General features: G+C 45.1%; 3 protein-coding genes across 3 annotated transcripts; all 3 read right to left on the bottom strand.

Moving 5' to 3' along the window:
- Nucleotides 1–503: 503 nt before the first annotated feature.
- Nucleotides 504–2344, bottom strand: LOC117859852 (acetylserotonin O-methyltransferase 3). The gene is made up of 2 exons (XM_034743032.2): nt 1499–2344; nt 504–1066 (listed from the first exon to the last, which is right to left on the bottom strand). The coding sequence occupies exons 1-2, from the start codon at nt 2303–2305 to the stop codon at nt 767–769; spliced, it is 1107 nt and encodes a 368-aa protein (XP_034598923.1). The 5' UTR covers nt 2306–2344; the 3' UTR covers nt 504–766.
- A 3899-nt stretch (nt 2345–6243) lies between these two features.
- Nucleotides 6244–8996, bottom strand: LOC140223110 (uncharacterized). Its single transcript, XM_072294575.1, has one exon. The coding sequence runs from the start codon at nt 8842–8844 to the stop codon at nt 6370–6372; it is 2475 nt and encodes an 824-aa protein (XP_072150676.1). The 5' UTR covers nt 8845–8996; the 3' UTR covers nt 6244–6369.
- Nucleotides 8997–21803: 12807 nt separating this feature from the next.
- Nucleotides 21804–23115, bottom strand: LOC117859659 (putative F-box/FBD/LRR-repeat protein At1g78840). The gene is made up of 3 exons (XM_072294773.1): nt 22986–23115; nt 22268–22893; nt 21804–22096 (listed from the first exon to the last, which is right to left on the bottom strand). Exons 1-3 carry the CDS (start codon nt 23113–23115, stop codon nt 22046–22048), a joined length of 807 nt encoding a protein of 268 aa, XP_072150874.1. The 3' UTR covers nt 21804–22045.
- Nucleotides 23116–23285: the final 170 nt, after the last annotated feature.

Consider the following 23285-nt stretch of genomic DNA (forward strand, 5'->3'; position numbering starts at 1 on the left):
GTTTTCCTTCCTTTTTCTTCTTTCCTTTTTCTATTCGTTACAATCTTACTCTTTTTCTTTTTTCTTTAGTGCCTTTAGTAATTGAAAATACTCAATCAAAAGATTTAGAAATAAATATACATTTCGCACATAGTCTAACTGTTTTCGACACTTAGTTAAAAGATTGCAAAGCACATTTAAAATTTACATATGAATAAGCAGTATAATAGACTATTTCCATGCAAAAGAATATAACGGAATAGTTCGAATAGTATATTTGGAATGTTTAAATTTATGAAACAGGTAATAAAAAATTAAACAGCATGTTTATCATTTTTTATATTAGTTCAAAACAACAATGTTGCAAATAACTTTAAAACAAGGTTTTTATGAGAAAAATGTGTTTGAAGGTTTGGAGCATTCTCATTTACATCCAGGACGTATATATTCTGCTACAATACCAAGAGATCGTCACAGCACTCCAGCAACTAAAATGTAGAAGCACATGAAATGGAACACAGAGATTTATTCAAGAGGCCCTCGTAGATTTTATTGACTTAATACAAATATGTCTCCATACGGTTGCTTACAAGGAACAAACTTGGGATGAAACAACTTGCTTAGATGGAAGTAGAATAAAAGATATTTATATCTTTCATATTCTTATATCTCCACATTATTTTTGCGAATTATATATCTCCACATTTGACCATATGCAACCAAACACATCATGCAAATCTTTCTTATTAACTTTTCAAATGTATGGAGAGGTTTTCACGAAGGTATTTCATGGGAAAACCTCGATGATCGATTGAAAACCCAATGTCGGCGTAATTTTATAATCACTGAATCCAGCTTCTAAGAAAATCCTTTTCCATTCGTGCTCCTCTCGCTCAACCCCAACATGTCGCATCATAAACATATCCCACAACACCTGTGCCTCTTTGGCAATTTTGTCCGGTGTCTCATACCCAACCACCATATTCATGATTATCACTTTTCCTCCAGCGTCTCTCGCAGAAATTGCTTTCTTGCACTGCCGAAGTATCTTAACACTGCTATTGTCGTCCCAACAATGCAAAACAAACTGAAACACATGTAGAGTTGTAGACATTATCGACAACAATACTCACATAACAGGGGCAATGAGTAAGTAGTACTCCTTCCGTTTCAAATTGCAAGTCATTCCAACTTTCTTGAAAAGTCAAAACATCTCAAGTTTGATCAAACTTATACAATAAAGTACTAATATTTATGATACCATATAAGTACCGTTAGATTTTCATTAAATACATTTTCATAGTAATCTATTCAGTACCATAAATCTTTATAATCTTCTTTATGATTTTGATCAAACATAGTTTGACTTTCCAAAAAAGTTGGAAGGACCTACAATTCGAAACGAAGGGAGTAGATGCTTGCGTGTTGGGTCTTCAGAGAATCAGAGTATATGCAATAATAGTAGTAACAGAACAGAACAGGGAGGTAGCGCAAAGAGGAGGAAGAGGAAGAGGAGTACCTTAAGTAAGACACCATCAGCAGGAGGGACAGACTCAAACATGTCACCAGAGATGAACTGCACCGTGCCATCAGCAGGTGCCTCGCTGACCACTTGTTCAAGGTCCAGCACGCTGCACTGGATGTGCGGAAAGGCCCTAGCGATGGCCACCGCGGCTGCGCCGTGCCCACCGCCGACGTCGACCAGTGAGCTGAGCCCACTGAAGATACTTGCAAGACCGGGATCTTTTAGAATGGTATCCATGGCGAAATTGCTATCTGCGGCGCATGCTTCGTTCAAGACTTTGTTGTACGCGACATCGTTCTTGGTCATCATCCATGGGGTCATGCCATGCACCACCTCGAAGAGCGACGCGGTGCCGTCATCTTTGAGCCACTCTTCAAGGTTGAAGTAGGTGGAGACCGTCGTGGTGGGGCGCACCAGGAGGCGCACCATCGGGGAAATGTCGCATGAGGTAGTCGAGGCCCCGCCGTCGGCGAGAAGGCGGGACGCCGGAGTGAGCATGTAGATGGTCTCGCTCTCGTAGTCGACGGGCGACGCGGGCTGATCCGCGGCGAAGATGCCGGAGACGGTGAGCACGCGCATGAGCCGCCGGAGATACGGGAGCTTGGACGGGTCGACGCCGGTCTCGGTGACGAGGTCCGAGAGTGTCGCCGCCCCGCCACGGCGGTGGATGGCGCTAGGGATGCCGAGCTGAATCGCGCACCAGAACGCCATGGACTTGACGTGGCAGAGGCCGAGGTGGTGGATCTCCACGTACCCGCGGAGCATGTCCTGTGTGCTGAGCTCCTCCTGGACACGCGACATGGTATGATGTTTTTGCTCTAAATGGATGGCTTCGTGGCTGCCGCGATGCTAATTTATATAGGGGGCCTTTGGATCGAGGCATATAGAGAAGCATATGCTCTGGCGCGTTGGTAACCTGAATGACCTTCTGATCTGTAGGTTATCTAGAAAAGTAACAATTCGTTGTTTTTCTACGGTAAAAAGACAATTCATTATTTTTCATTGATGACCAAATTATTTGTCGGTTCTAAAATACTGGTAGAAAATCAAACGATCCATTTTATTATCATGAACAATTCACTTTATCTCCTTAACCCTCTCTAAATAAAAAATTCAATTCCCTCGAACCATTTAAATCTGTTCAATAAACACGTAATGTATTTGTTTTTTTACTTTCAATTTTAGGTTCGACAATTTGGGAGATATCTTGCAACATATATACCCTATTTTACAGAGGTATAGGGGATTATTTTCATAGTTTGGGAGCATTTGTTAATCCCACCAGATATCAAAACACAGAAAAATTCCTCGCAGAAAAACACAGAAAAATAATTATGGAAATTTCTTAAAGTATTTTAGTTTATGATATCATCTGTCTTTGATGCAAGCAACAGCGACCTTCTACCACGCAGAAAATACATAAATGAGGTTAGAAAGAGACTCGAACAAGAACCACTAGCAGGGTAGTGGAACTATTAGGCTCTAACAAATTAGTTAGGCTTTATCTTTTGCTCGAAGGAGCCCTCAGAATATTCGATTGTGGAACACGAGATGCATTATTCAATGCAAAATTGCTACAGAAACATGCAAAGAGACGTTGATTTGCTGCAAGACATCATTGACCGCTCTCTATACTGGAAGACACTCACATTTTGTACAAATTTACTAGAAGATACCGTCTCGACTAAAATACTAGTTGTTTTTTCTACGTTAAAAAGATAATTCATTATTTTTCATTGACGGACAAATTATTTGTCGGTTCTAAAATACTGGTAGAAAATCAAACGATCCATTTTATTATCATGAACAATTCACTTTACATGCTTAACCCTCTCTAAATAAAAATTTCAATTCCCTCGAACCATTTAAATCTGTTTGATAAACACGTAATGTATTTGTTTTTTTTTACTTTCAATTTTAGGTTCGACATTTTGGGAGATATTTGGCAACATATATACCCTATTTTACAGAGGTATAGGGGATTATTGTTTCATGATTATTTTCATAGTTTGGGAGCATTTGATAATCCCACCAGATATCAAAACACAGAAAAATTCCTCGCAGAAAAACACAGAAAAATAATTATGGAAATTTCTTAAAGTATTTTAGTTTATGATGTCATCTGTCTTTGATGCAAGCAACAGCGACCTCTACCACACAGAGAATACATAAATGAGGTTAGAAAGAGACTCGAACAAGAACCACTAGCAGGGTAGTGGAATTATTAGGCTCTAACAAATTAGTTTGGCGTTTTGCTCGAAGGAGCCCTCAGAATATTCGATTGTGGAACACGTGATGCATTATTCAAGGCAAAATTTGCTACAGAACATGTACACGACATGCAAAGTGATGTTGATTTGCTGCAAGACACCGTTGACCGCTCTCTATGCTGAAAAACACTCACATTTTGTGCAAATTTGCTGGAAGACACTGCCTCGACTAAAATACTAGTTTTAGATAGAAGAAGAGAGAGAAATGTGAAGAAATGTTATTTTTGCTCCTAGCCCCACATGCCAGTTCTTTCTTCTTTCCTTCCTCCCCCTTCCCTTCCCTTGCTCCAACACGCGATGCCTCGATCGACGGAGCCGCATGTGCCCCTCCCATCCTTCACGCTCCAAGCGCACTACCAGCCGACCTGCTGAATCGCCACCATCCGTCTCGCCTGAGCCGCCGACGGGCAGCCATTCCTAGACTCGCGCGTGGAGCTCATGGGGATTTCCTCTCAAAACAAAATGGCTCACTCGAATCTCAACAGGTCAATACCCGTGTCGCTGCCGTTCGCCGATCTGATTCGCCGGCGTGGGTAGGTCTCCAACTGATTCCTCACAGCCACAACACCCCTCAAGCTCACGCATCCATTCCTCCGCTTACCTGCCACCCTCTCCCCTTGTGAAGGCTCCTCGCTGACCGCCTCCACCCGCCTCTTGCCGCTGCCTGTGGAGCTCTACTGCGCCGCCACCTCTCCCCACCGTGCTGCTAGTGGTGGTGAGTTGATGCCTGATGGCTTGGACCTGGACGAGCGGCTGGGTCGGCATGAGCGCTGCACAGCTCGATGGCAGCCATTGCTGCCATCGTAGAAGCTTGCTGCAGCACTGGTAGATCTACAAAACTATCGGTGAGGAAGAAGGGAGAATAAAGAAGAGGGGAGGGAGGAGGAAGAAAGAAATGACAAGTGGGGTTAAGGTCAAAAATGACATTTCAGCTCCTTTCTCTCTCCTTTTAAATCTAAAAATATTATTTTAGTCGAAGCAGTGTGTTCCAACAAATATACACAACTAGAGTGTTTTCTAGCATGTCACGTTTTGAAGGGTGTCTCTCAGCAAATGGACATCACTTTCCATGTCTTGTAGCAATTGATTGGTTGCCACGTGCTGCACAGGGTTGATAGATAATAACAAGATTTATCATACCCTGTTAGACTTGCAGCATGCTAAACTCTGACGAATGGTACACTGGTACCTTTCTTTTGTGCATGTAACGGTCAAATTTAGTATAATTTAAGTATGTCTCTAATACAACATCATCCCAAAGTCCCAAGCCAGTTTCTAGATCTCACTCAAGTATATGAACCATTTCCGAACTTTTAATGAATTTCGAAAGGATTTCATATATACTTCAGAAGCATAAAATAATTCTTACATGAAATCAGTGGCCAGTTAAAAAGATATGAAAATTACATGGGTTGCTGGAAATCCCCAAAATTATGAATAGTAAAATGATTGAGCAATGTGCTAAGATGGTGAGGAAGTAGATATCATGGTACTCTATTGAAAAAACTAAATAGTAGCACCAATTTCCAAATTGTAGAACAAAATCATAGTCCCTCCATTCCAAATTGTAGGTCGTTTTAGTTTTTCCAAATGCATAATTTTTGCTATGCACTTAGATGTAGTGTATGTCTAGATGCATAATAATATCTATAAATCTAAAAAAGCCAAAACGACCTACAATTTGAAAAAAAAGGGAGTATTACCTCAATCCAAAGTCTTACATTAGTTCAGGTAATTAAACATGCGAAAACAATTGTTCATTCTAACAATCTGGTAGAAGAAGTTCAAAAACTTTCCTAAGGAAAATGCGACAAGAGATAATTCATAAGCTACTTGTCTTAAAAAAAAATTCCATGCGCTTGAAGAAGACCTTAGCTTCTGGAGAAGTTCTTCTATATTTTGTTATCTCCACAATGAGTTCTTCATTAGACCTTGAAAGGTCCTCACGTACATGAACATTATTTTTTTTGAAACGAACCAGGCAGGAGAGCTACCGATTATATTAAAAAGAAGATGAAGTCCAGATTGGATGAAACAACAAATGAAAAAAACAACACAAACACCGCCATGTTAGATTGGGTCATCAATACATGCCGCACCATGCCAGCACACACAAAACAACTCAACAACACATCACTCGCTTGGATTGGGACATCAACGCGGCCACACCACTCCACTCAACAAATGACGGTAGAACCCGAAGCCTTACCGCGGCACCCACCAACATTCTCATGCTCAAGTAGTCACCGAAACCTCTAGGTGTTGCCCCGCGTCGACAGGGAACCGAGAGAAACAGATCGCCCCGCACTGAGAAGACCACCGCCATGCAGGTCCCAACGCTATGGTGCCGCTGCAACACCACACTTCACCCGACAAAGTGATACCATCAGATCAGTGGCGAATCTAGGATTTTAGGTCAAGGTATGCATCCAAAAAAATGATACACAATTCGGTAAATCCATTTACCAATTCGGTAATAAGGTTTAAATTCATGGATAAAGTAGAAACCATATCCATTAAATACAATATAAATAGTTTCAAAGCCAAACTGATAATTGAAATATATGCATAGAGTACCAGAGACTTACAACGTTACTATAATGACGTTTTTATTCGACGCTTCCGAAGGGACATAAATGTCTCAATTATATCATCTTCATCAACTTCAAAGAAAATATCTCGCTCAATAAAAGTGACTAGACAATCATCCAAAAGACTATCTCCCATCTTATTTCGTAACTTTGTTTTCACTAAAACCATTGCAGAAAACACCCTTTCAACACTTGCTGTTGCCACAGGTAGAAGCAATACCAATTTAAGAAGCTCATAGACCATATCATACACTTTATGCCTCTTTGTTTGGACAAGCTTAAATGAGAGGTCAACAATATTGTCTAGACCTTTGAATCTATCATCCTTCCTGATGTCATCAATATAATTATCTAGCTGCAATTCAAGTCTGAGCAAATTATTATTTGAGAAGTCCTTTGGGTAGAACTTAGCTAGTCTGCGTAGCTTCTGTGCATCAAAAGACTCAAATGAATTAGAAGGATTGAAGGCTGCCATACAAGACATCAACTCCATGTTAATCTCATCAAACCGATTATCAAGTTCTTGACTTATTTGATCAATGACGCTAATATATACTTCTCTTCTAAAGTGGTCATCATTGGTTTGCTTTCGAGCACGAGATTTCCTTGCTGATTTTCCATAAGGAACATAATCACCATCCATAGCAGGAACATCAACACCATGTTTATCACAAAACGAGGTGACCCTCTCAAGAAAATTATCCCAGCCATTTGACCTCAATTCTTGCATTCTTTTCTTTGCCACATTAACAAGTGATACTGCATTAAGAATGTCTTGCTCCCTTCTTTGCAAACACTCAGATAACTCATTTGTGTATCCAAGAATAATATACATTAAGTGTGCAAAGAAAACAAACTCAAAGGTCTCAAATGCTCCCGTCACAAAATGTATTTTGGTCCAATCATCCTTATATGTCGAATCATCCCTAAGATCAACCAGTACATCGTGGATTGATTCATACATAGTAATGATGCTGCATATGGTTTTGTAATGAGATCCCCATCGAGTATCTCCAGGTCTAGGCAAACCCATCTCTTGATGTAATCCAGTTCCAGATTCAATTTCACCACAGTCAAGTGCTTTCTTGACATTCTCAAGCCTTGCATTTCTAAGCATGTCATGGCGCTTACAAGAAACTCCAACAATATTCAACAAGATAGATACTTGATCAAAAAAGAAGCTACAATCAGTATTTCCTTTAGCAACAGCAACAAGAACCAATTGGAGTTGATGAGCAAAACAATGAATATAATAAGCAGAAGGTGATTCTTGCATGATCAATGTTTTCAACCCTTTAATATCTCCTTTCATGTTGCTAGCCCCATCATATCCTTGACCACGGATTTGAGTCAAACTCAAGCCATGACTTAAAAGTAAAGCTTCAATTGCATTCTTCAGTGATAAAGAGGTAGTATCATCTACATGAACAACTCCAATAAAATGCTCACATGGCCTTCCCAATTTATCAACATAACGCAAGCAAAGAGCTAGTTGTTCTTTATGTGATATATCACTAGACTCATCAGCTAAAATTGCATAAGGCTCATCACCAAGTTCTTCAATTATTTTCTTTCTAGTTTCTAGGGCATAGCAGTGAATAATTTGCTTTTGTATGTCTGGGCTAGTTAAGGTACAGTTACCTGGAGCATTCTCCAAAACATACTTATTCACTTCTTCACTATTTCCGCCAAGAAATTTCAAAAGTTCAATGAAGTTCCCTCTGTTGCTAGATTCTTTACTTTCATCGTGTCCACGAAACGCCAACCCTTGATGCAAAAGAAACTTGATACACCTAAGTGAATAAGTCAACCTTTTCTTATAAAGTCGAAGATCCTCATCACTCCACTTCTGAATATTATAATCAATTGCTACCTTGGGATTTGTAAAGCCAATATATCTCTCTTGAGCTGCGATATGTGACTTGGAACCCAAATGTTTGAGAAGTGCCTTCTCTCCTATATTCCAATTATTCCAGCCATCAACAGTAAATGCCTCTGACCCTGTGCCCTTCTTGAACAAGTAGCATATAAAGCAAAATACAGCATCGTTTTTAATACTATATTCAATCCATTCATGATTGTACATCCAACAATAATTGAATTGACGATTTATTCCTGAAATCTTTGTTTTCGGAAAATCATGTGCAAAAGGCTTGAATGGACCTTTAGTAATATATGCTCTTCGAATTGCATCTTGATCATTAGTAGGATAACTAAGAATGGGACGTCTTTCACCTGGATCTTGTGGAAGGCGATTGATGTCATAAACTGGTGGCACAGAAGACGGCTGCGGTGGGGGCGGTGGTGGTGGCGCTAGGATATGAGTTTCAATTTCCTCAACTACTCTCTCACGAGTTTGCTCTTCCACCACAGGTACAACCGGATCAGAAGAACGATTAGAAGTAGCAGCAGCTGCTGCTGCCTTCCTCTTTGCTTCATGCTTCTGAAAAAGAGATGCAATGTTCCCGTCTCTCTTCATAACTGTTTAAATATTACAAAGAACACAACACCAAACAATTAAATAAATTGTGCTTGTACACGATTGAACTGACACAAGTGATTATGGATCACTCACATGATACGAGTCCAGAACAAAAGATCAATCTAGATCGACTTTTCTGTAGGGTAAAATCCTCCACCTTGTTGCGTGCTAGATGAATCTATAATTTAGGGCTAAGCAATTAGTAATTAAATCATACACGAATAAAGATGTTTTTATAAAAGCCAAAGAACGTAGAACAAATAATTCACCAGATGCCAGTGTTTCTCGAGATCTTGAACGATTATTGGCCTGCGCCCTGCTGCTGGATGCCTGGACTGGCCGCTGGCTCGCTGCTGCCTGCTTCCGGCTGGCAATCGACTAAGTAGTATTGCCGTCGTGTGATGGCGTCTCTGTCTCGTCTCTCCGTCTCAGCAGTCGGCGGTCTGTAGATTCCGGGTAGGGCACGCTGTACGCCGCGCCGCAAGCCGCACGAAGAGACAAAGCCGAACTGCCGTGTGCTGGAGACCTGGAGTCCGTTGCGTGAGGAGCTGGAGGTCGCAATCCGTGTGGGCCGCGTGGGCCTGACGGTGGAATCGCAAGTCTGCACGAGTCGGCCTCCTCTGCTGTCCTGCAACCTGCTCTCTCGCTTCCATTTTCTTTTTTCTTTATATAAAATATGTATGTATAGTAATTACCTTGGTGGAAAAACAAGGTATGCTGCAGCATATGCAGCATACCCTGTAGCTCCGCCCCTGCATCAGATCTGGACCTCTCGTAGGCTGCCTCGCAGTCGCCAATGCGAAAAACACAAACGCACGGGGGCCTCGCCACTCCCGCCGTTGGACTCCACTCGACGCCTCAAGAATCACCGCGCACGGGGGCCTCGCCATGTTCGCCACAGTACTCCAAGTCGCGGATCTGTTTCTTATGTTGCCATCAGAATGATGAGCAATGTTGCCCCACTTCCTAAGGTCTCCATCAAACAAGCAAACCACCACCGCAGATCGACTTCGCCTCATTGCTTCACCCGGGTATATAGCCTCCGTTGCCATGCCAGCATGCCAAGGAAGTCACTTGCGCCGTCTTCCGACGATGTACCGCACCGGAGCAGCCCAGCAAGGCTGAGCAACCCACCGCAGTACGTTGCAAGTATAGTCATCCCACGATGTCATTGCTGCAAGCGCCGTCCTCCGACGTAGTCCCACACCACACTGACAACCGTGAAGCAACGCCAACCGCCACGGTCCGCTGCAAGCAGCCAAATCGACACCCATGCAACAACCCCTGGCAGCCACCATAATTGCGATCACCTCCACGTGAGTTCGGCAACCCCCGTCAAGCTTGCCATCCTGCACTAAGCTGCCTTGTCGTGCCGCTAGCCCGTCGTGGCGGAACTGCCACCACCGGCTGCAGCCTCCCATAACCAACGACGTCACCAGCAATGCCACAGGCTGAGGTGGGTCTCTAGAGACGACGCCTCCAAGGAGGTGACAACACTAATGGCACCGCCATTGCTTGTCCAGAATCTGGACATGGTTTTCATCCAGAGACCCCTTGTGCAACAGAGATGAGCGCCAAGATGACGCCCCCAACGGGGAGAACGACGCCCTAGGGAGCCGTCGCCATCGCCACCAGCAGGATCGCCGGCAGAAGCTTTCGTCCAGAGAATCCCATCCCTATCTGCACGCTCACAACGTGGCAAACCTAGGACCGTAGCCACGGAAGGCCACCCGGGGGTGGCGCTGCCGCCGTGCCTCCTTGTGCCATCGCTCTGCCATCTCGCTCCCTCGCGCTGCCTCCTCCTAGCCACACCTCCGCCGCGCAGCCTCGCACGTCGCCGCGCTGCTGCCAGCGCGCCTCTGCGGTCCGTGCCGGTAGCCTTCCACGAGCCTCGATGCCGCCGTTATGCCTCCTCACGCAGCGCACCAACTGCGATGGCCCTGTTGACTCGCGATAGCCCCCGCCGCATGGCCGCGCACGGCCTCCTTGCCCCGCGGCGGGCATCCGCCACGCGCGGCCACACGCCTCGTGCCGGCCGTCGCCCTCCGCGCCTAGCCGCCACCACGCCAACACTGGGAGAAGTCCCAGCTGCCGCCGCAGGCGACGGACCCGCCATCGAGGAATCCGGATCCAGCAATGGAGGCCCCAGACAGAGAGGAGCCTCGAACCGTCGTGGCCGCCGCATCCCTCGCTGCTCCAGAGCGCCGCCACCTTAGCCAGCCGCACTATGGCCACCATCACCTCTGCGCCCGCTCGCCCCGGGTGCGCAGCCACAGGATCCGACCGAGGTAGCGCCGGATCCGTGGCCACCCGCCAGCGCCGCAAGGCCACCCTCGCCGGCGAGCACCTTAAGTTGCCGGGACGTCCGCATTTGCCGCGAATCACCCAAGGTGTGGGAAGAAGGCATAGCCGCTTCCGTCATGGCGAGCCGCACGGGCTTCCGAAGGCCCGCTCAGGCGGCGGCGTGACGGAGGGAAGCGGGTGGGGAGGAGGGGGCGGCAGCTAGGGTTTGGCCGCCCGAGCCGCCCAGGTGGGGGCGACACTCACATACATGAACGTGAATGTCCTGAAGGCGAGCCTTTGATAGAACAAACTGAATAAAGTGCATTTGATTCGACTGGCATGTGGCTAGTTCCATAGTGACACTTTTAAGATTGCAAACAGACTGTCAGTCCATTCTGCATTTAGAAGGTCAACACCCACTTCAAATTCCTGAATATTGTCACAACATATCTGCAAAAAAAGATGAAATAAAGATGGTAAACAGATTTCGCTGAAACTTGTACACACAAAAGGTAAAAATTTGATGTTCTACCTAATATGCAACATTACTTCAAAAAATAACTTTTCAAGATTTGGAGCATTTTTTAGTAAGCATAGTGTAGATAAGATGTTAGGCAACGTGCAGAAGTCTGCGCACAGTGACAAATCCTTTAAGTTCACAAAGGTTCATGACAGCTCCTCCAAAGCATTACTCTCTCTCAACTGAAACATAAATGAAACATTAAACTATGGTAGTGAATGCAGCACATAGAAACACATCATAACGCAACACATAGAAACTAAATAGCAATACATTGCATTTTCCTAGGCCAATACTTGGTCCATGATAAAATGGCACTAGAGATCACTTGTTTGATTTTGGTCTTAAATCTTCCATAATTACTTAGCACAACCTGAGACTCACATAAGTATGCTACATGGGTTCATTTGTCAGCTTGGTGATGGAAACATGACTTGCGAGGATCTAGTTGACAAAAAGTAAAAGAATATATATTCTGTATAGCATGCATGCCAAACAATTTTCTGATATTTAAGTGGCACACTCATGAAACTTTAGGGATCCACCGAGATAATATGGTATGGAGTTTGCAATAAGCATTAAGATAATTGCAGAACAGAGAGAACAATAACATGTGCCACCATTTCTCTGATGTGGTTTAGCTGTCAAGATTTTTCCCTATTTATAGACTACAGTCCTGGATGAATCACAAAAAATATTAGTTGTAAACTACATAATGCATGTAGCATGACCAATAAGTTGTGAATTTGGCTAATCCAAATAGAGGTGGAAAGGTGGATGGGAAACCATTAGTCCAGGGCTACATGACGAAAATGTCTTTGATTTCCTTGATTTGTGTTGAAATGTCATGCAGTGCCTCATGGGACTCAAACAGCATAGGCTAGACATTCAAACCACATTCGCAAAGTATTATACCCACATGAGCATTGTCTGAACTCTGAACTGCATGCTAATAAGGTCTTGCCAGTACACTGGGATATTAAGTGAACATCACTAAAGTAATCAAACAGACTGTGTCAGTAGATTTCTCATCACGGATGAAATGATAAGTCAGCTATTATAGACAGAAACCAACTTACCGGCATAACCAGCTCAAGTTTGCTGACTCGGGCCAATCCCGTGAGAAGTTTCACGAAATCCCGGTTAGAACTGAAGCTGCCTGAAATCCCACAACGGATCTCCACTTTCTCAATGAACGGAAGCTCTTCAATCTGCCACCCGTAGTCATATTCTGAATCAATAGTCAACTCCCGAAGGTTGGGCGCCTGAATGACCCATTCCTCAAACTCATACTCTTCATCTCCGTCATCGTCCTCCTCTTCCTCCTCTAGAATCCGCAACTCATCGAGCCACAGCGCCTCAAGCAATGGCGACTCGGCTATCAGACCTTCCAATCCTCTCACCCCATTATCAGGGAATCCAACCCCAAATAAGTATAACCTGGTCAGATTCGGGAACCCAGCGAGCCCAGAGGGAGCAGCCGGAATGTTACAGGCAACGAGATGAACGCGGGTGAGCTCGGGGCAGGGAGAAATTTGTATTTTTGACAACCTAAACACGTGGCTTCGCATATTTAACACTTTTGCTTTCGTAAAATTGACACTCTTGTCGTGAACATCTTGATTTTCTTGACATTTTGCATTATTTATTCATTTTACTTTTCTTTTCCATTCGATAGACCGCTACAATGACCAAATTGCCCTTTGGATATGTGGTCGTACCTGATTGTTGAATCGGTGCTGTTCTGTTCGGTGCGCCGCTCGCCCGCCCGGCTCCTGATGACGTGCCGCCGCCTGCCCGCCTCGCGACGCGCCGCCGCCACCCACCGGCTCTGCTGCCCAGTTTGCTCAGATGCTTTCCCAGAATTGAGGTTCTACTTGGTCATCTACTTGATTAAGAGTGGGCTAGCGAAGCTTGTACGGTTTTACTTCTGAGGCATGCAGCAAAGCTTGTTTGCTCCTTCGACAGGGTATTTGATCTTTCTATCGAGGACCCATTTCTGTTGAACGATGGGGAGGAGCTCTTCAGTGACATTAGAAGGAGACAACAAGATGCTAACTGAACAAGCACCAGCGCAACCCAAATGAACTAATTCACCAGTTTTTTTGACCCTTGTAATCTGATTGGCTAGAATATGGGTTCAGGCTCTTAACTTTATTCTGGAGAAGTACTATTCTGATCATGAAACAGAACATATAACTGTGTGATATAGGGAAAGCATCAAATGTTGTTGTATGATGGTCCACTCAAAGAATTTTCATTACTGAACTACTACAATCTCACCAAAGTGTGTTTACAAAACTCAGAAAACTTAAGATAAACTAAGAAAAATTTCTCTTGGAAGTTCATCCGATTTGTAACTGTCTCTTGGGAGTCATCTTTTTTTGTGGAGCTACAGTTGGCATCCTTTGTGGAGTAGTGGTGGTGGCATGTGAAGAGCTGCCCTCACCCAGCAAGAAGGCAAGACGGCTGCATATATAAGTGCTTCATAGTTAGATAAATATTTTTCATTGTCATTTGTACATTCATGAACACAGATATATGTGTCATTGCTAATTACCTTCTAGTTACAATACCTGGACTGTCATGTAGTATTTGTTCTCTAGTTGGCCTTTGTGGTGTGCTAGGTTCATCTGGCCTACCTCTTGTATTATTCTTCCTAGGCTTCCTCTTCTTGCAATTAAATAAAAATAATAATTTATGGCTCGAGGAGATAGTTTAAGCTTTTATAAAAAAATAACACTTGCATTTTCTTGGTTCCATTAAGTGGATACTTGTAACTAGCTTGCCAGTGACCCTTTAAACCACACTTAAGGCAAGTCATTGGCCCTCTTATTATTTTCTTCCCCTTAGCATTGATGGGAGCAGTGTTGTCATCATTGGCACCTTTCTTCTTGTGGCTACCCTCGAGACATCCTTTGATCCTCAATTTTTTTTTCTTCCAACATTTCTCTTAGCAAGTGGTGCACCCACAACAAATGGGAGTTGTACTTGTGGCCACTGTGATTTGCCTGTCATTAGCTCAATCTCTCTCCCATAAGCTGCCTTGAATCTGTCCACTAAGTAGTACTCATGCACAAACTGTTTAAGGTCTACTCTCTTTTGTGATGTTACAAAAGCCAAAACATGCTCACATGGCTTACCAGTGTGCTGCCACTCAAGACAAGTACATGTCTTCTGATTAAACTTTACAATATGCCTTTCACAATTATTGCTATTATCCCAAACTTCTGCACTCCAATTAGCAGATTTCACAACTTTCAAGTGCTCCAAATCTCTAGTATTTGCCCTCAGTTGAACCATAATGCCTGGTAATATCCTTCCAACCAGGAGTCTTCCTCCAATCCTTCTCCTCTTCCTCCACAAACCCATGATCATCTCTCTCACCTTGTCGGCTAGTTCAGCAACAGGTAAGTCCTTAATGTCTCGGATCCAGTTATTGAAAACCTATGCTACATTGTTAGTGACATAGTCACACATGATTTCTGGACTGAAGGCACACCTCATCCACTTGAGATTATGGTACTCTTTTCCAAAGCCATATAGCATTTGCTTTTTTAAAAATTAATTTCATATGTTCTATGAACACTTCTTCCCTATAAGCTCTTGCTGCAGGATACATCTGGCCAAAACCTTGGAACCTTTTCACAAAATTCTACATAAGATGGAAAAAGTATTCCCTTTATTCAACATTGGGAAATACCTCCTTCGCTGCATTCTCTAAGCCTTTGCAAGCATCTATGCACACTGCAAGAAGTGGAGGATCTCCAATTGCATTCTTAAGCTGATTCCTAAACCAAGTCTAATTATCTTCTGTCTCAGAAGCAATGAACCCATAAGCAAGTGGATACATCCAGTTGTGACCATCAACTGCTGTAGCTGAGGCTAAATGACCATTCCATCTTCCATTTAGTGCAGTAGAATCTATACCCAGATATGGCCTACATCCTTCTAAAAAATCATCAATGCATGGTTTAAGTGCACAGAAAAACCGATGAAACTACACTTTGCCATCTATTTCCAGTACTTCAATCTCTACAACACTTTCAGGTGACCTCTTCAGTACCTCAGTCTTCCATCTATATAGCATCTCAAAACTCTCTTCCCATTTATCATAAATCTCTGTGAGAGCTTTTTCTTTCCCCCTCCAAACTGTGTCATATGGAATTGTGACAAAATATTCGTCCTACAGTTTTTTTCGCAATTCTATAGCTCCAATATTGGGTAAATTTCGAATGATACTCACAGCTTTGCTAGCTACCCACTTCTGAGAGATGGTGTTATGGTCTTCACCCTACTGCTTGAAATACAATCATATTGATCAACTAAAAGTGTCACCTGTAGACAAATCAAGACAAAATAGTGAGTGTAATACACAAACAAATCAAGACAATTACGGTTGATTACTTAATAATATTTCAATTTTATTGTTTTTTCATCAGCTTGCCTTTTGCCAACAATCCTCCAAGAGAATTCTTAACTAGACTTGCAGAACCCTCTAAACCTTTCCTTTGATGACTTCTTTGTACCTAGCTGAAACTCCTCATTAATGGCAAATTGCCTCACAGCCAACCTAAATTCATCCATTGATGGGTACATAGTGCCAAGATCCATTTTTAGCTGGTCCTTATCATATATAATCACTACCTCGTCTGCTATGGCATCACTAATAGGAATGGCAACACCATCGATAGTATCATCTCCCTGCTCACGCATTGTACGACCATTTGGTTCAGCCACCTTTCTCCTCTCATCTTCATCCCTCAAGCCCAATATCACATATAGCTGATCCTCACTTATTGGTTCAATTCTTCCTTCCGTGTCTCTACTATCTTTAAGGTATTCCAATCAACTTATGGGATAGGTGAAGAAGCCTCAGCCAACAACAATGGAGCATCGGTATTGCTCCCCATGGCAATCTCTGAATCATGCCTGCTCGCAACAATTAGAAAATCATGAACACATAATTGATTGATTCATAAGTGTTAATAATTGACTGTTCCAATCACAACTAATACAAGTCTTGAATAAAAAATATATTTTTAGGAAAAATAATAATAGCATTCTTAGGACTAGCTAGTGCATGCAGCCTTTTAATTACTTCTTCCTGACAAATCACATAAGCAAGGAAAGCTGCAGGATATTGAAAAGATGATAGTAATACCGTCTAGATGAATCAGTTGGATCAGATTCCATTCCGCCGGCCTGGATCGTCTCAGTTTGATCCCTGAAACAATGATAGTAGTAACATAATCACAAATCTACTGATAATCACAAATCGGCATCAGTACCCCTTATGACATCCAAACTTTCAGGGGTCATGCTAATTGACTGGTTAGACTGCCAGCATCAAAATTGTGAAGTAGTCCGATCGGCCCTCAAAGTTTGGATGTCCTCGCAGAATGGCAGTTTGATCAAAATTGACCGATTAGATTGCCGATCGGCCCTCATGCACAGGGGTCATGCTAATTGGAGGAACAGAACGCGCACCTTCTTGTGGTGGAGGAGGCCGTGGATGTGGACGGTGAGCGGGCAGTCCGACGGATGCGATCGGCGGCGGGCGCAGATGGCGGAGCGCGTCTTGCCTCGGAGTGCCGAATGGGATCAATGGCGGGCTGCCGAATGGGATCGATGGTGGAGCGCGTCTTGCCTCGCGACGGTGTCCTAGCGATCGGAACGACAGGGAGGCTGCGGCGCGTCCTCGCGAGGCGGGCGGGTGGCGGCGCGTCGTCGCGAGCCGGGCGGCGCACCGAACAGAACAACATCGATTCAATTGCCCAACCGAACCAATCGATTCAATTGCCCAACCGAGCCAATCAGGTACGACCACATATCCAAAGGGTAATTTGGTCATTGTACCGGTCTATCAAATGAAAAAGAAAAGTAAAATGAATAAATAATGCAAAATGTAAGATATTCACGATAAGAGTGCCAATTTTACGAAGGATTATCAAATATACGAATCACGGTGTCAAAAATACAAATTTCTCCGCGGCAGGAGAAGATGCACGGGCCCATGTAGTGGGGTTCGTCATCCCTCTCCTGGCTGAAGCAAAGCTTGAGGGCCTGGACCCCCTTGCCGGCGAGCAGGGGGACCCAGCCGTCCGCGCGCGAGAACGACGGCTCGGGGAGGTGGTCGAACCTGAAGCTGCCGACGTCGCGGGAGTAGCGGGCCAGGACGGCGTCGGCGGCGGCGGGGTCCGCGCCGTAGTCTCACTCGAGGGCGAGGCCGGGGGCGGACTCCCAGAGGTGGCGCCACGCGCGCGAGACGGCGGAGGTGCGGACAGCGTCGCGGATGGGGAGCCAGGAGACGATCTTCTCGAGGATCTCCGTGGGGAGTGAGTCAGGGCTTGGGGAGGCCGCGTCCTCCGCCGCATCCGGCGACGGCAGCCGCCGCTTGTGACGAGCCTCCATTTGATCTAGTGGTGGAGATGGAGATTGGAGAGGCGGAGGCGGCGCACGGCCGGCGAAACGGGAGGGGCTTGGGGATTTCGGCTCCGAGCGGTTATGAAAGAGTTGCCGCGATTTGCCGCCCGCCAAAATTGCCCGCCAAATTCCGCTCGAACGAGTGCTCCCGGTCAAAATGAAAAACCGATTACTCGTGCGGGAGCAAAGCACCTTGGTAGTCTGTATCCGGGAGAATCAAAGCTTTGCTCAGTAGGCCTTGTAACTTTTTGGATGTTTCCGTCTCGTGTATCAGTCTGTTTAGCAAAATCTCAGAGTGAATCTGCAATCAAATATTTTCCTTTTAATACAAAGATGCCCGTCTGTCTACATATTCAGAGAAGAAAAAGGTACTGATAAAATGGCTGATTTGACAAACATTGCCATAAGCTCTCTGAGATAAAAAAAAAAACACCAATTTTTCTGGTGCCTCGTCGTCAGATCAATGTGCAACTGAGTCATAAGACTCAAGAAGCATAATGCTAATTAGATCTGCTAACAAAAACAGTATCAGGTTGAGATGCACTAGATATCTTTCAGGCTCCTCTTTGACCCCGTGAGAACCACTAGATGTCTTTCAGGCTCCTCTGTGGCTCTGTAACCTAACTATCAATAATATCCTAGTTGTCATTACTTCCTCTTTGGCAGCTAAAAACGACAAACTTAGCAGTCATTCTGAAACCTAGCTTCCATCTCAAAACAATGAACAACAAATTATCAGCATAGAAAGTCAGTACATTAGCTCAGATAGTTACTGTTTGTCCCACGAGGCGAATGTAAGTTATACGAATATACGTATTTGTCTTGCACAATAAATTCCATGCGCTCGAAGAAGAGCTTAGCTTGTGGAGAAGCTCTTCTGTATTTGATTATCTCCACAAGTAGCTCTTCATTAGATCTTGTACAATACTCAACTGCACAGATACGAAATTCCTCAAGTCGTCTGGCCTTGGATAGAACAAACTCAATAAAGTGCATCTCATTTGACTCGCATGTGGGCATATCCATACTTACTTTTAAGCCTGGCAAGCAACCCATCAGTCCATTGTGCATTTAGAACGTCAAGACCCACTTCCTCATACTGGGGGTCGTCATACCAAATCCACTATGAAAGATGGTAAGTGAACTACTACAACGTATACATACAAATGGTCAATAATAAATATTGTTCAAGCTACCCTTCAACGTTACCTGAATGGACAGCTCTTCGAGGTTCAGAGCATTTTTCAGTAAGCATATTGTTGACAGGATGGTAGACAAAAAACAAAAGTCTGTGTGCAGTGATAAACGCTTTAGGTTCTCAAAGGAGCACGAGAGTCCCTCCAGAGCATTGCTCTCTCTAAGCTGAAATACAAATAAAACATTACACAAGAGTAGTAAATGCAAGTATGCAACACAAAGAAATATTTATATGATTGTGCATAAAAGCCTAGTTCGATTCATTGCTCATGCTACTGTTAAAATTTTGTTAACGGTAAAACTACAACAGAGATCCTTTGGAATACATTCGGTTGTTTCACTTTGGTCCTTAATCATCTCATAAACCATAATAATTTGGCAGGTCCCAGTACTCACATCAATATGCTATATAACTTCAGTTTTTACTAATGTTATACGATCGTCTAGTCGAACCATGGCACCGATAAGGTGACTAGTCGTCGATCAGGCCCGATTAGTCGGTTCTAGTCGGACCTAGTCGTCCATATATACAAGGACCGATATGATATGTATACTATATAGTACATAGTATATAGGAAGCATCAACACCACAATGATGATCAGTTGGTGACTTATTTGTGAGATTTGATGCATACACCGTCCAGAACTGTATATTCCTATCCCATACTAGCTGATTTGTTGCTGAGAAGAGAAGAGCAAGAGGAGAACAGAGCAAGAGAAGAGAAGAGCAGCAAGAACAGAGCAGATCTGTTGGTAAAACGTACCATCGGAGGAGGAGCTCATCTTGAAGTTGGGGATTCACGATCTATATACTAAAAACCTAATGGGCCTTTTGCCAGCCCAGTAGCCCACCACCCACCGGCAGCCAGGCCAAAACCTCAGGTTTCAAAAATGATCGCTTGTCAAAACTGATCGCTAATCGGATGACTAATCACGATTAGGCGACGAGTAATCGGACGATCAGGTTCCTAGTCGCTCGGCCTTATCGATGCTGCAAAAGCGATAAGCCCGACTAGTCGCGACTAGACTAGTCGGACGACTGTATAACATTGGTTTTTAGCAAAGCGATGGAAACAACAACATGCACAGATCTTGTGGACTTGGACAGGTACTGGAATCAAAAGTGGCATACTAATAAGCACATGGAACCATGGGACTTAAAGGGCCTGTTTGGATCCATGGACTAAATTTTAGTCTTGCACTTTTAGCTCAAAACTCTTGGGATCCAAACAGGAGGGCTAAAAGTGACAAATAGCTAAACTTTGGAAGCTAAATTTTAGCCCTCAAAGAGGCCCTAAAAGGGGCTAAAAGTGATCCCAGGACCACAAATTCTACCCCTGCCCCCCTTTCCTCTCTCCTCCCCGCACTCTCTCTCTCTCTGCACTCTCTCTCCCTCCCCGCATGCTCTGCCCGACCCCGCCTCCTTCGCCCGCCGCCGCCATCTCCGCTCCGCCCCACGGCGCCGCCACCTCCTCCGCCCCGCCGCCGCCGGCCACCTCCTCCTCCGCCTCCACCGGCCACCTCCTTCTCCGCCTCCGCCTCGCCCCCGCCGCCACCTCCTCCGCCGCCGCCTCCTCCGCCGCCGCCGGCCTCGATGCCACCGGTCGCCAGATCTGGGAGGGAGGTGGCGGCGGAGGCGCAGCTGGCGGCGAACGTGGGCGCGCCTCGCGGAGGCGCTGGCGGAGCTGGAGCGAGCGCAGGCGCGCACCGCCAAGCTGCAACGCCACCTCGAGCAGACCTACAGCAAGCGCCGCCACCTCGTCGAGAAGGCCCACGGCCGAATCCACGAGATCCGTGCACGCCTCCACGAGCGCGAGGAGAACAGTACCTACCAAATCCCCTTCTCAGTTGTTCTCCGTCTCCGATGGAATGGAACAGTAGCTAACAAATTCTTGTGCTTCCGATTTTCGCCTGCAGGGCAAGCTGCTGTCGATGATGCCTGTTTGTTGCTACCGCTTCTCTTTCCTGAACTTCACATTGGGAGCTGCCACTGCAACTAGCTAGTTAATTAGGCTATGTATGTAATATACTAGTGTCAGTGATCTACAGAGCATGGAAAACTTGCTAACTATTGAATCAGATTGGAAATTAGTGGTAGAAACATTCCGTGTGGAGAATTCCCATTGCTGGCGGCTGGTGACTACTTTATCCGAGATAAGTGAAACAGCATGGAAGAAACTAGCAGGCGCATGGTAGGCGACCAGCAGGAACAGCAGTAGTTCCTAGCAGGCGCATGGGTGCATGTGCATTCCTGTGCATGTGCATGGAGTCATTAACAAGGGGCAAATCAGTCATTGTTTGATGAGAAACTAAAGTTTAGCTCATGGATCTAGACAGCCCAGCAAGACTAAAGTTTAGGGGCTAAAATTTAGGGACTAAAGTTTAGCCCATGAACTAGTGATCCAAACACCACCTTAGTAAAGACTGCAGGTATGTCACATTATTTTTGGGTTACTGGTTGATGGATTTATGGCACACATGCAACTTTAGGGGCCTACCGGACCAGACTAACACAGATACAGAGTAAAGATAAACATTACAAAACAACAGAGAATAATAAGACGTGTGACACTATCAAGGAATGCTATCCAGATAATTTTAACTCCACTAATGTGGCTGCATATCCTGGATGAAGCAGAACACAGTTCTAAATTACATAAAATCCATTAGGTGAGGACTTGGACAATCTGAATCATGGTAAACTGAGAACCTTTTCTGACCAGAGCAGTCACATGATGAAATGTCCATTGTTTTCCTTGAGATTGATAGTGTTTAATGCAATGCCTGATGAGACCCAAACATCTGAATCGCAAGAGTGAGGTACTGCATCCACATGAGCATCGTGTGAACCACACAGCATCCTGGTGAAGTCATACCAGTATGGGAAATTGGATGGACATCACTATTCATTGCCAAACAACCCAAGCCATGGAGTATGTATCACGAACAAAACTGTAACTATAAGTCATCTGTTGTGAATAGAAATCAACTTACCGGCATCTTGAGGGAGAGTTCTCGGACACGGGCTACCCTAGTGAGAAGCCTCCCGAAATCACGGTTAGTGGTGTAGTTGTCGGAACTGATCTCCACTTTCTCAATACATGGAAGTTCCTCGATCTGCCACCCATTGTCGTACTCAGAAACAATTCTCAAATTCCGAAGATTGGGTGCCCGAATAACCAATTCTTCAAACCCATGAGCATCCTGCTCATCCACATCCTCGTCCTCTGGAAACCACAATTTATCCAGCCACAGCACCTGAAGCAATGGTGACTCGGCAATCAACTCTTCTAATCCCCTCACCCCATTATCCGGGAATCCAACCCCATGTAAGTACAGCTTGGTCAGATTTGGGAACCCAACTAAACCTGCTGGGGCGGCCGGTATGTCACAGCCTATGAGGTCGAGGAAAGTGAGCTCGCGGCAGGAGAAGATTGACACGTCCATGTAGTGGGGTTCGACATCCCTTCCCTGGCTGAAATGGAGCCTTAGCGTCTGGACCCCTTTGCCGGCGAGGAGGGGGACCCAGTCGTCCGAGCACTGGAACGACTCCTCGGGCAGGTGGAAGAAGAAGCTGCGGACGGGGTGGAAGTAGCGCGCGAGGACGTCGTCGGCGTAGGCTGGGTCAGCCCCATACTCATAGCCCCAATCGAGGGCGAGGCCGGGGCGGACTCCCAGATGCGGCGCCAGGCGCGGGAGACGGCGGATGTGCGGACCGCGTAGCGCACCGGGAGGAGGGAGACGATCCTCTCGTGGATCTCCGACGGGAGAGACTCCAGGCTCGTCTCGGACTCCTCCGCGGGGGCTGGCCGCGGCTTCCGGCGAGGCGACGAGGCCTCCATTTCGCCCTTCGAGTGGAAAAGATCTTCAGACCAAGCAACATATTGCGAGCTCACGGGAATCGAAGGTTCCAGTTGAAGAGAGGCCATGAACCATACCTTGATGGGCGATTCGGGGTCGCCGGAGTTCCGGACAAGGTGGACGAGACGTCGGCGGGCGGCGGCTACGAGGT

The sequence above is a fragment of the Setaria viridis genome, chromosome 6 (genome assembly GCF_005286985.2).
Source record: "Setaria viridis chromosome 6, Setaria_viridis_v4.0, whole genome shotgun sequence".
Lineage (NCBI taxonomy): Eukaryota > Viridiplantae > Streptophyta > Magnoliopsida > Poales > Poaceae > Setaria > Setaria viridis.

What these genes read in the sequence shown, in the direction of transcription:
- LOC140223110 (XM_072294575.1), bottom strand. Translation starts at nt 8,844, where the DNA reads ATGAAGAGAGACGGGAACATTGCATCTCTTTTTCAGAAGCATGAAGCA.
- LOC117859659 (XM_072294773.1), bottom strand. Translation starts at nt 23,115, where the DNA reads ATGGAGGCCTCGTCGCCTCGCCGGAAGCCGCGGCCAGCCCCCGCGGAG. An exon ending in CCCGGTGCGCTACGCGGTCC is followed by an intron (nt 22,894 to 22,985) that starts GCACATCCGCCG and finishes GGGCTGACCCAG; the next exon opens with CCTACGCCGACGACGTCCTC. An exon ending in AACTCTCCCTCAAGATGCCG is followed by an intron (nt 22,097 to 22,267) that starts GTAAGTTGATTT and finishes ATGTGGATGCAG; the next exon opens with TACCTCACTCTTGCGATTCA.
- LOC117859852 (XM_034743032.2), bottom strand. Translation starts at nt 2,305, where the DNA reads ATGTCGCGTGTCCAGGAGGAGCTCAGCACACAGGACATGCTCCGCGGG. An exon ending in CTGATGGTGTCTTACTTAAG is followed by an intron (nt 1,067 to 1,498) that starts GTACTCCTCTTC and finishes CATGTGTTTCAG; the next exon opens with TTTGTTTTGCATTGTTGGGA.